General features: G+C 63.6%; 1 protein-coding gene across 1 annotated transcript; it reads right to left on the bottom strand.

Annotated features, from left to right (window-relative positions):
- Positions 1-48: 48 nt before the first annotated feature.
- Positions 49-12,388, bottom strand: LOC147647570 (scavenger receptor cysteine-rich domain-containing group B protein-like). The gene is made up of 11 exons (XM_086871650.1): positions 12,360-12,388; positions 11,663-11,734; positions 10,452-10,505; positions 10,167-10,199; positions 9,449-9,772; positions 8,643-8,704; positions 8,292-8,399; positions 6,570-6,765; positions 5,039-5,353; positions 2,684-2,809; positions 49-219 (listed from the first exon to the last, which is right to left on the bottom strand). Exons 2-11 carry the CDS (start codon positions 11,727-11,729, stop codon positions 173-175), a joined length of 1,332 nt encoding a protein of 443 aa, XP_086727776.1. The 5' UTR covers positions 11,730-11,734; positions 12,360-12,388; the 3' UTR covers positions 49-172.
- Positions 12,389-12,587: the final 199 nt, after the last annotated feature.

Here is a 12,587-nt window from a genome sequence, read left to right as displayed (position 1 = left end):
CCCTCCCGCGCGCGGTGCGTGCTGGGTAATGTAGTCGGGCTGTACTGGTTCTTACTGGTTCTTACTGGTTTTTATTGGTTTTTATTGTTTTTCACTGGTTTTTACTGGTTTTTACTGGTCTTGGGGGGTATTTCACGGTAGTTCCGAGGTGATTTGGGGGTGTCCCGGGCTCCTACAGCTCAGGGGAGCGCGGGGGCTGCTCTGGCAGCAGGGGCTCACCTGGGGAATGGGGGAGGGGTCGGGGGGGGCAGGAATTTGGGGGGTCCCCAGAACCTCCCCAAAACCCTCCGGACCCCCCCAGGACACCCCAAATTCCCCGGGATCCCCCCAAATCCACCCCAAATCCACCCCAAATTCCCCAAGATCCCGCCAGAACCCCCCAAATCCACCCTAAATTCACCGGGATCCCCCCAAATCCACCCCAAATTCCCCAAATCAACCCCAAAATCCACCCCAAATTCCCCCCAAATCCATCCCAAATTCACCGGGATCCCCCCCAAATTCCCCAAGAACCCCCCAAGACCCCCCAAATCCACCCCAAATTCCCCAAATCCCCCCCAAAATCCACCCCAAATTCACTGGGATCCCCCCCAAATTCCCCAAGAACCCCCCAGGACCCCCCAAATCCACCCCAAATTCCCAAAATCCCCCCCAAAATCCACCCCCAGACCCCCCCAGGGATCCCCGGAATTCCCCAAATCCCCCCCGGGACCCCCCAAAACTCCCCCCAACCCCCCCCGAGACCCCCCCAGCACCCCCCGAGGGGATTTGGGGGTCCCTGGTGGATTTGGGGGGGATTTGGGGAATTTGGGATGGATTTTGGGGGATTTGGGGAAGATTTGGGGGTGGATTTGGGGGTCCCAGGTGGATTTGGGGAAGATTTGGGGGATTTGGGGTGAATTTGGGGGATTTGGGGGTGGATTTGGGGGTCCCTGGGGGATTCTGGGGGGTCCCTGGGGAATTTGGGATGGATTTGGGGGGTCCTGGGGGGATTTGGGGTGGATTTGGAGGGAATTTGGAGGATTTGGGGAAGATTTGGGGGTGGATTTGGGGGTCCCAGGTGGATTTGGGGGGGATTTGGGGGGGATTTGGGGAAGATTTGGGGGTGGATTTGGGGGTCCCAGGTGGATTTGGAGGGGATTAAGGGGAATTTGGGATGGATTTTGGGGGGTCCTGGGGGGATTTGGGGTGGATTTGGAGGGAATTTGGAGGATTTGGGGAAGATTTGGGGGTGGATTTTGGGGGGTCCCAGGTGGATTTGGGGGGGATTTGGGGGATTTGGGATGGATTTTGGGGGGTCTCTGGGGAATTTGGGGTGAATTTGGGGGTCCCTGGGGAATTTGGGATGGATTTGGGGGGTCCTGGGGGAATTTGGGGGGGATTTGGGGGATTTGGGGAAGATTTGGGGGTGGATTTTGGGGGGTCCCTGGGGAATTTGGGGTGAATCTGGGGGTCCCAGGTGGATTTGGAGGGGATTAAGGGGAATTTGGGATGGATTTTGGGGGGTCCCTGGGGAATTTGGGGTGAATTTGGGGGTCCCTGGGGAATTTGGGATGGATTTGGGGGGTCCTGGGGGAATTTGGGGGGGATTTGGGGGATTTGGGGAAGATTTGGGGGTCCCAGGTGGATTTGGGGGAGATTAAGGGGAATTTGGGGGTGGATTTGGGGGTCCCAGGTGGATTTGGGGTGGATTTGGGGGATTTGGGGGTGGATTTGGGGGGTCCCAGGTGGATTTGGGGTGAATTTGGGGGATTTGGGGGTGGATTTGGGGGTCCCAGGTGGATTTGGGGGGGATTTGGGGGATTTGGGATGGATTTTGGGGGGGCCCCGGGGGAATTTGGGATGGATTTTGGGGGGTCCTAGGGTGGATTTGGGGGGGTCCTGAGGGGGCTCAGGAGCTTCTGAGGGGTCACCTGAGGGATTTTTGGGGGGCTTTTGGGGTCACTTGGGGGGTTTTGGGGTCACCTGAGGGATTTTTGGGGTCACCTGAGGGATTTTGGGGGGGTTTTGGGGTTTTTTTGGGGGGGTTTTGGGGTCACCCCGGGGGTTTTGGGGGGGTTTTGGGGTCACCTGGGGGTTTTTGGGGTTTTTTGGGCGGGATTTTTGGGGTTTTTGGGGTCACCCGGGGGATTTTGGGTTTTTTGGGGGGATTTTGGGGGGTTTTGGGGGGGTTTTTGGGGTCACCCGAGGGATTTTGGGGTTTTTTTGGGGGGTTGGGGTCACCTGAGGGATTTTTGGGGGTTTTTGGGGGGGTTTTGGGGTCACCTGGGGGTTTTTGGGGTTTTTGGGGGGATTTTGGGGTCACCTGGGGTTTTTGGGATTTTTTGGGGTCACCCCGGGGATTTTGGGGGTTCTGGGGGGGTTTTGGGGTCACCTGAGAGATTTTGGGGTCACCTGTGGGGTTTGGGGGGGTTTTGGGGGTTACCTGGGGTTTTTTGGGGGGTTTTGGGGGTGTTTTGGGGGGGTTTTGGGGTCACCCGGGGGATTTTGGGGGTTTTTTTGGGGGATTTTTGGGGGTTTTTGGGGGGTTTTTGGGGTCACCTGAAGGATTTGGGGGTCACCTGTGGGGTTTGGGGGGGTTTTGGGGGTTACCGGGGTTTTTTGGGGGGGTTTTGGGGTCACCCGGGGGATTTTTGGGGGGTTTTGGGGTTTTTTGGGGTCTCCCGGGGGGTCCCGGCCGTACCTGTGCGGCGCCAGCCCCGGCGGGGCGGGGCACACCTGGCGCACAGGTAAAGGCCCAGCAGGGCCCCGCAGAGCCCCGCCCCCACCCCCAGCAGAGCCTCCAGCACCGAGCAGGAGCCGGGAACGGCTGGACAGGTGAGACAGGTGAGTGACAGGTGAGTGACAGGTGAGTGACAGGTGAGACACGGACAGGTGAGACAGGTGAGACAGGTGAGACGGACAGGTGAGACATGGACAGGTGAGAGACAGGTGAGACAGGTGAGACAGGTGAGACAGGTGAGACAGGTGAGACAGGTGAGATATGGACAGGTGAGACAGGTGAGACAGGTGAGACAGGTGAGACATGGACAGGTGAGACACAGACAGGTGAGACAGGTGAGACGGACAGGTGAGACATGGACAGGTGAGACATGGACAGGTGAGACATGGACAGGTGAGACACGGACAGGTGAGACATGGACAGGTGAGACACGTGAGTGACAGGTGAGTGACAGGTGAGACAGGTGAGACAGCTGAGACGGACAGGTGAGAGACAGGTGAGACAGGTGAGACAGGTGAGACACAGACAGGTGAGACGGACAGGTGAGACAGGTGAGACAGGTGAGACATGGACAGGTGAGAGACAGGTGAGACAGGTGAAGTGGACAGGTGAGACAGGTGACGGGTGGGACAGGTGAGACACAGACAGGTGAGACAGGTGAGACAGGTGAGACGGACAGGTGAGACATGGACAGGTGAGACAGGTGAGACAGGTGAGACAGGTGAGAGACAGGTGAGAGACAGGTGAAACATGGACAGGTGTGAGACAGGTGAGACAGGTGAGACACGGACAGGTGAGACAGGTGAGTGACAGGTGAGTGACAGGTGAGACAGGTGAGACAGGTGAGACGGACAGGTGAGAGACAGGTGAGACAGGTGAGACAGGTGAGACACAGACAGGTGAGAGACAGGTGAGACAGGTGAGACAGGTGAGTGACAGGTGAGACAGGTGAGGAACAGGTGAAGTGGACAGGTGAGACAGGTGAGACAGGTGAGACAGGTGAGACACGGACAGGTGAGACAGGTGAGACAGACAGGTGAGACATGGACAGGTGAGACAGGTGAGACACGGACAGGTGAGACAGGTGAGACAGACAGGTGAGACATGGACAGGTGAGACAGGTGAGACACGGACAGGTGAGACATGGACAGGTGAGACAGGTGAGACACGGACAGGTGAGACATGGACAGGTGAGACATGGACAGGTGAGACACGGACAGGTGAGACAGGTGAGACAGGTGAGACATGGACAGGTGAGACAGGTGAGACATGGACAGGTGAGACATGGACAGGTGAGACATGGACAGGTGAGACACGGACAGGTGAGACAGGGACAGGTGAGACAGGTGAGACACGGACAGGTGAGACATGGACAGGTGAGACAGGTGAGACACGGACAGGTGAGACAGGTGAGATATGGACAGGTGAGGAACAGGAGAAGTGGACAGGTGAGACACAGACAGGTGTGATAGGTGAGTGACAGGTGAGTGACAGGTGAGACGGGTGAGACATGGACAGGTGAGACAGGTGAGAGACAGGTGAGATGGACCGGTGAGACAGGTGAGACGGGTGAGACACGGACAGGTGAGAGACCGGTGAGATGGACAGGTGAGAGGTGAGACAGGTGAGATAGGTGAGACAGGTGAGACATGGACAGGTGAGGGACAGGTGAGACAGGTGAGACAGGTGAGACAGGTGAGACACAGACAGGTGAGAGAGGTAAGACATGGACAGGTGAGACAGGTGAAGTGGACAGGTGAGACACGGACAGGTGTGACAGGTGAGATCCAGCCAGGTGAGTGACAGGTGAGTGACAGGTGAGTGACAGGTGAGACAGGTGAGATCCAGCCAGGTGAGTGACAGGTGAGAGACAGGTGAGTGACAGGTGAGTGACAGGTGAGAGACAGGTGAGAGATGGACAGGTGAGACAGGTGACGGGTGGGACAGGTTGGACAGGTGAGACATGGACAGGTGAGGCACAGGTGGGGCAGGTGAGGGGTAGCAGAGGCAGGTGAGGAAGGCAAGGGTGAGGGAGAGGTGAGATGGGCAGGTGAGACAGGTGAGGTACAGCCAGGTGAGGAACAGGTGAGACAAGGACAGGTGACAGGACAGGTGAGGGACAGGTGAGGGTACAGGTGACAGGACAGGTGAGACACAGGTGAGGGACAGGTGAGGGTACAGGTGACAGGACAGGTGAGACACAGGTGAGGGTACAGGTGACAGGACAGGTGAGACACAGGTGAGGTTCCACCTCCCCCACCTGGCCCAGCAGACCCCACCCTCAGCCAGGTGAGCACAGCTGAGCCCCTCCCTCACCTGGCAGCTCCTCGCAGGCCACGGCGGCGGTCACACCTGTGGGGCAGGTACCTGCCTGCAGCCCCCGGCACTCGAGCAGCAGCTCCTCGCTCCCCCGGCAGGTGAGCCCGGCCAGCCACGCCCCCCCCGGCAGGTGCGGCCCCACAGGTGCGCTGAGGGCGGGGCCGCAGCCCAGCTGCCGGCACAGCACCTGAGCCTCGGGCAGCCCCCAGGTGAGGCCGCACACCTGCAGCCAGGTGCGGTTCAGCCTCACCTGCACCTGCCCCGCGCAGGGCCCGGGGCCGCCCAGCAGCCGCACCTGGGGGGGGTCGGGACCTGCGGGAGGGGGAGGGGTGAGGCACACCTGGGCACACCTGGGCACACCTGGGTACACCTGGGATATACCTGGGCACACCTGGGCACACCTGGGCACACCTGGGATATACCTGGGTACACCTGGGCACACCTGGGCACACCTGGGTACACCTGGGTACACCTGGGCACACCTGGGATATACCTGGGCACACCTGGGCACACCTGGGCACACCTGGGTACACCTGGGATATACCTGGGCACACCTGGGATATACCTGGGTACACCTGGGCACACCTGGGCACACCTGGGCACACCTGGGATATACCTGGGTACACCTGGGCACACCTGGGCACACCTGGGTACACCTGGGGTACACCTGGGCACACCTGGGCACACCTGGGCACCCACCTTGGCCCCTGCAGAGCTCACCCGTTACCTGAGCACACCTGAGCCCCCCCCCCATTCTCCATCACCTGAGGCTCACCTGTCCCCCCCCCCCCGTGCCCCACCTGGGGCTCACCTGAGCTCACCTGAGCTCACCTGAGCACACCTGAGCCCCACCCAAACACACCTCAGCACACCTGAGCTCACCTGAGCTCACCTGAGCGCACCTGAGCCCCACCCAAACACACCTCAGCACACCTGAGCGCACCTGAGCCCACCTGAGCCTCACTCGAGCTCAGCTGAGCCCCACCCAAACACACCTGAGGACACCTGAGCCCCACCCAAACACACCTGATCTCACCTGAGCCCCACCTGATCTCACCTGATCTCACCTGAGCCCCATCCAAGCTCACCTGAGCTCACCTGAGCCCCACCTGATCTCACCTGTCCCACCCGAGCTCACCTGTCCCACCCGAGCTCACCTGATCTCACCTGAGCCCCACCCGAGCTCACCTGAGCACACATGAGCCCCACCCAAACACACCTGATCTCACCTGTCCCACCCGAGCTCACCTGTCCCACCCGATCTCACCTGAGCCCCACCCGAGCTCACCTGTCCCACCCGAGCTCACCTGAGCCCCACCCGATCTCACCTGAGCCCCACCCGAGCTCACCTGAGCCCCACCCGAGCTCACCTGAGCCCCACCCGAGCTCACCTGTCCCACCCGAGCTCACCTGAGCCCCACCCGAGCTCACCTGTCCCACCCGAGCTCACCTGTCCCACCCGAGCTCACCTGAGCCCCACCCGAGCTCACCTGTCCCACCCGAGCTCACCTGTCCCACCCGAGCTCACCTGAGCAGACGACGCCGGCGTCCTCGCTGTGGCCGCAGTTGTGCTCCCCCCAGGTGTGCAGGTGGCACTGGCTCAAGGTGAGCTCCTCACCTGTGCAGTGCGTCCCGTCCAGCCAGATCGGGTCCCGCCCCTGCCCGAAGTGGGCGTGGCCAGGTGCGGCCAGGGCGGTGCCGCAGCCCAGGTAACGGCAGATCACCTGTGCAGGTGAGAGCTGTGAGCCTGGCACAGGTGTGAGCCCGGCCAGGTGTGAGCCCAGCCAGGTGTGAGCCCGGCACAGGTGTGAGCCCGGCCAGGTGTGATCCCAGCACAGGTGTGAGCCTGGCACAGGTGTGAGCCTGGCACAGGTGTGAGCCCGGCACAGGTGTGAGCCCGGCCAGGTGTGAGCCTGGCACAGGTGTGAGCCCGGCCAGGTGTGAGCCCGGCCAGGTGTGAGCCTGGCACAGGTGTGAGCCTGGCACAGGTGTGAGCCCGGCCAGGTGTGAGCCCGGCACAGGTGTGATCCCAGCACAGGTGTGATCCCAGCACAGGTGTGAGCCTGGCACAGGTGTGAGCCTGGCACAGGTGTGATCCCAGCACAGGTGTGAGCCCGGCCAGGTGTGATCCCAGCACAGGTGTGATCCCAGCACAGGTGTGATCCCAGCACAGGTGTGAGCCCAGCAGAGGTGTGAGCCCGGCACAGGTGTGAGCCCGGCACAGGTGTGAGCCTGGCACAGGTGTGAGCCTGGCACAGGTGTGAGCCCGGCACAGGTGTGAGCCCGGCACAGGTGTGAGCCTGGCACAGGTGTGAGCCTGGCACAGGTGTGAGCCCGGCCAGGTGTGAGCCTGGCACAGGTGTGAGCCCGGCACAGGTGTGAGCCCGGCACAGGTGTGAGCCCGGCCAGGTGTGAGCCCGGCACAGGTGTGATCCCAGCACAGGTGTGATCCCAGCACAGGTGTGAGCCTGGCACAGGTGTGAGCCTGGCACAGGTGTGAGCCTGGCACAGGTGTGATCCCAGCACAGGTGTGAGCCTGGCACAGGTGTGATCCCAGCCAGGTGTGAGCCCGGCCAGGTGTGAGCCCGGCCAGGTGTGAGCCTGGCACAGGTGTGATCCCAGCACAGGTGTGAGCCCGGCACAGGTGTGAGCCCGGCCAGGTGTGAGCCTGGCACAGGTGTGAGCCCGGCACAGGTGTGAGCCCGGCCAGGTGTGAGCCTGGCACAGGTGTGAGCCTGGCACAGGTGTGAGCCCGGCACAGGTGTGAGCCTGGCACAGGTGTGAGCCCGGCACAGGTGTGAGCCTGGGTGTGTCCCAGGTGAGCCCCAGGTGTGTCCCAGGTGTGATCACCACCCCCAAGTGTGTCCCAGGTGTCCCCAGGTGTGTCCCAGGTGTGTCCCCAGGTGTGTCCTGGGTGTGTCCCAGGTGTGTCCCCAGGTGTTCCCCAACCCCAGGTGTATCCCCAGGTGTGTCCCAGGTGTCCCCACCCCCAGGTATGTCCCAGGTGTGTCCCAGGTGTGTCCCCAGGTGTTCCCCACCCCCAGGTGTGTCCCCAGGTGTGTCCCAGGTGTGTCCCCAGGTGTTCCCCACCACCAGGTGTGTCCCCAGCTGTGTCCCAGGTGTGTCCCAGGTGTGTCCCCAGGTGTTCCCCACCCCCAGGTGTGTCCCCAGCTGTGTCCCAGGTGTGTCCCAGGTGTGTCCCAGGTGTGTCCCCAGGTGTTCCCCACCCCCAGGTGTGTCCCCAGCTCACCTGTGCATCCGCCATGTCCCAGGTGTCGTCGCAGACCGAGCCCCACCTGTGCTTGTGCAGCACCTCCACCCTGCCCACACACCTGGAGGAGCCGTTCACCAACCGCACCTGGGGACACACCTGGGGTCACCTGGGGACACCTGGGGACACCTGGGGACACCTGGGGACAGCTGGGGACACACCTGGGGACACCTGGGGACACACCTGGGGTCACCTGGGGACAGCTGGAGACACCTGGGGACACACCTGGGGACACCTGGGGACACACCTGGGGTCACCTGGGCACACCTGGGACACACCTGGGGACACTTGGGGACACCTGAGATCACCTGGGCACACCTGGGGCCTTACCTTCAGCTGTGTCTGGGTGTCCACCTGTGGATTCACCTGGGGCTGCATCAAGGGATCCGCACCTGGGGGGGGAACACGGGAACACCTGAGCGCACCTGGGGTCACCTGGGGTCACCTGAGCGCACCTGGGGACACACCTGGGGTCACCTGAGCTCACCTGAGCTCACCTGGGGTCACCTGGGGTCACCTGGGGTCACCTGAGCGCACCTGGGGACACCTGGGGTCACCTGGGGTCACCTGGCCCTGCTCAACTGAGCTCACCTGTCCATACCTGAGCTCACCTGAGCTCACCTGGGGTCACCTGGGGTCACCTGAGCGCACCTGGGGTCACCTGGGGTCACCTGAGCTCACCTGGGGTCACCTGGGGTCACCTGGGGTCACCTGAGCTCACCTGGGGTCACCTGAGCGCACCTGGGGTCACCTGGGGTCACCTGAGCTCACCTGGGGTCACCTGGGGTCACCTGGGGTCACCTGAGCTCACCTGGGCTCACCTGGGGTCACCTGGGGTCACCTGGCCCTGCTCAACTGTTCCCCCCGTCCCCTCACCTGTCCCCTCACCTGTCCCCACCTGTCCCCTCACCTGTCCCCTCACCTGTCCCCACCTGTCCCCTCACCTGTCCCCTCACCTGTCCCCACCTGTCCCATCACCTGTTCCCTCACCTGTCCCCACCTGTCCCCTCACCTGTCCCCTCACCTGTTCCCCCGTCCCCTCACCTGTCCCCTCACCTGTCCCCTCACCTGTCTCCACCTGTCCCCTCACCTGTCCCCACCTGTCCCCTCACCTGTCCCCACCTGTCCGGGCTCACCTGCGCACACGACCCCCGCGTCCTCTCCGTGGTGGCAGTTGTGCTGTCCCCAGGTGTGGGCGGGGCAGAGCTCCAGCGCCGCCTCCGAGCCCTCGCAGGTGACCTCGTCCAGCCAGATGGGGCCCTCACCTGGCCCGAACTCACCTGAGCCCGCCAGCGCCAGGGCGGGGCCGCAGCGCACCTGGCGGCAGCTCACCTGCGCGTCCGGCAGCTCCCAGCCGTCGTCGCACACCGTGCCCCACCTGCCCGCGTGGAACACCTCGACGCGCCCCGCGCACCTGTGCGGGCCCCCGGCCAGGCGCACCTGGCCCTCCTGGGGCGCACCTGGGACACGCAACGGGGACAGGTGAGCACACCTGGGGCTCACCTGGGGCTCACCTGGGCACCAGGACCTCACCTGGGGGCACCAGGGGCTCACCTGAGGGTGCCAGGGGCTCACCTGGGCACCAGGAGCTCACCTGGAGCTCACCTGGGCACCAGGGGCTCACCAGGGCTCACCTGGAGCTCACCAGGGACTCACCTGGAGCTCACCTGGGGGCACCAGGGGCTCACCAGGGCTCACCTGGAGCTCACCTGGAGCTCACCAGGGGCTCACCTGGAGCTCACCTGGAGCTCACCTGGGCACCAGGGGCTCACCTGGAGCTCACCTGGGCACCAGGGGCTCACCTGGAGCTCACCTCAGGGTACCTGGGGGCACCTGGGGGTGTCACAGACTCACCTGAGGGTGCTGGGGTCGCACCTGGGGGCACACCTGGAACACAGAACATGGACAGGTGAGCTCACCTGGGCACCCCAGGAACTCACCTGGGGCTCACCTGGAGCTCACCTGGGCACCAGGGGCTCACCTGGGGCTCACCTGGGGGCACCTGGGGGTGTCACGGACTCACCTGAAGTTGCCAGTGTCGCACCTGGGGGCACACCTGGAACACAGAACATGGACAGGTGAGCTCACCTGGGCACCTGGGGCTCACCTGGAGCTCACCTGAGGGCGTCAGGGGCTCACCTGGGGGTCCTGGGGTCGCACCTGAGGGCGGCATTGCTGCACCTGGGGGCACACCTGAACATGGAACACGGACAGGTGAGCTCACCTGGGCTCACCTGAGGGTGCCAGGGTCCCCTCACCTGTCCCCATCACTTGTCCCAACCCCCCTCACCTGTCCCAACCCCCCTCACCTGTCCCAACCCGCTTCACCTGTCCCAACCCCCTCACCTGTCCCAACCCCCTCACCTGTCCCCATCACCTGTCCCACCCCCATCACTTGTCCCAACCCCCATCACCTGTCCCAACCCCCTCACCTGTCCCAACCCCCTTCACCTGTCCCAACCCCCCTCACCTGTCCCCATCACCTGTCCCACCCCCATCACCTGTCCCAACCCCCCTCACCTGTCCCAACCCCCCTCACCTGTCCCCATCACCTGTCCCACCCCCCTCACCTGTCCCAACCCCCCTCACCTGTCCCAACCTCCCTCACCTGTCCCACCCCCCTCACCTGTCCCAACCCCCTCACCTGTCCCAACCCCCTTCACCTGTCCCAACCCCCCTCACCTGTCCCAACCTCCCTCACCTGTCCCACCCCCTTCACCTGTCCCAACCCCCTCACCTGTCCCAACCCCCTTCACCTGTCCCAACCCCCTCACCTGTCCCACCCCCCTCACCTGTCCCAACCCCCTCACCTGTCCCCCTTCACCTGTCCCAACCCCCTCACCTGTCCCACCCCCCTCACCTGTCCCAACCCCCTCACCTGTCCCCCCTCACCTGTCCCACCCCCCTCACCTGTCCCAACCCCCCTCACCTGTCCCAACCTCCCTCACCTGTCCCCCCTCACCTGTCCCCATCACCTGTCCCACCTCCCTCACCTGTCCCAACCCCCCTCACCTGTCCCAACCCCCTTCACCTGTCCCCATCACCTGTCCCAACCCCCTTCACTTGTCCCACCCCCCTCACCTGTCCCAACCCCCTTCACTTGTCCCACCCCCCTCACCTGTCCCAACCCCCCTCACCTGTCCCAACCTCCCTCACCTGTCCCCCCTGACCTGTCCCCATCACCTGTCCCAACCCCCTCACCTGTCCCAACCCCCTCACCTGTCCCACACCCATCACCTGTTCCCCCCCACCTGTCCCCCCTCACCTGTCCCACCCCCCTCACCTGTCCCCCCTCACCTGTCCCCCCTCACCTGTCCCCCCTCACCTGTCCCCCCCCCAGTCCCACTCACCGCAGAGCCACAGGTGCAGGAGCAGCCCCAGGTGAGCCCACAGGTAAAGGGGACCCCAAATCCTCATGGCAGCTGAGACAGGTGAGGACAGGTGGGGACAGGTGGGAACAGGTGAGGGGTCAGGACAGGTGAAGGGTCAGGACAGGTGAGGGGCCCCCCAGTGGATTAAAGTCCCCCCACACCTGAGCCAGGTTTCCCTCCCCAGGTGTCCCCAGGTACCCCCAGGTGTGTCCCCAGGTGTCCCCAGGTGTCCCCAGGTGTCCCCAGGTGTCCCCAGGTACCCCCCAGGTGTCCCCAGGTGTCCCCAGGTGAGCTTTACCTGCTCTCTCTCCCCCCCAGGTGTCCCCAGGTGTCCCCAGGTGTCCCCAGGTGAGGTTTACCTGCTCTCTCTCCCCCCCAGGTGTCCCCAGGTGTCCCCGGGTGTCCCCAGGTACCCCCCAGGTGTCCCCAGGTGTCCCCAGGTGTCCCCAGGTACCCCCCAGGTGTCCCCAGGTGTCCCCAGGTGTCCCCAGGTGAGCTTTACCTGCTCTCTCTCCCCCCCAGGTGTCCCCAGGTACCCCCCAGGTACCCCCCAGGTGTCCCCAGGTGTCCCCAGGTGTCCCCAGGTGTCCCCAGGTGAGCTTTACCTGCTCTCTCTCCCCCCCAGGTGTCCCCAGGTGTCCCCAGGTGTCCCCAGGTGTCCCCAGGTGAGCTTTACCTGCTCTCTCTCCCCCCCAGGTCCCTCCCGGGCCGTTCCCGCTTTTTTTTTTTTTTTTTTTTTTTTTTTTTTCCCGGGAACGGCTCTGACGCAACCGCGCCCCTCCCCCCTCCCCTCCCCCCACCCCCGGAGAGGGGGGGGGGGGGGTCACCTGAGGTGGGGGGAGGGGCGGGGGTCACCTGAGGTGGGGGGAGGGGCGGGGGTCACCTGAGGTGGGGGGAGGGGCGG

The sequence above is a fragment of the Cyanistes caeruleus genome, chromosome 36, assembly GCF_971803275.1.
Source record: "Cyanistes caeruleus chromosome 36, bCyaCae1.hap1.1, whole genome shotgun sequence".
Lineage (NCBI taxonomy): Eukaryota > Metazoa > Chordata > Aves > Passeriformes > Paridae > Cyanistes > Cyanistes caeruleus.
Note: the sequence above shows the minus strand (reverse complement) of the source record. Positions and strands in the feature narration are given on the sequence as shown.

Excerpts from the sequence above, each read along its gene's own strand:
- LOC147647570 (XM_086871650.1), bottom strand. The coding sequence starts at position 11,729 with ATGAGGATTTGGGGTCCCCTTTACCTGTGGGCTCACCTGGGGCTGCTC. Across the intron at positions 10,200-10,451 it reads TGCGACCCCAGGACCCCCAG|GTGTGCCCCCAGGTGCGACC; the intron begins GTGAGCCCCTGA and ends TCTGTGTTCCAG. Across the intron at positions 2,810-5,038 it reads GGCCTGCGAGGAGCTGCCAG|CCGTTCCCGGCTCCTGCTCG; the intron begins GTGAGGGAGGGG and ends TCACCTGTCCAG.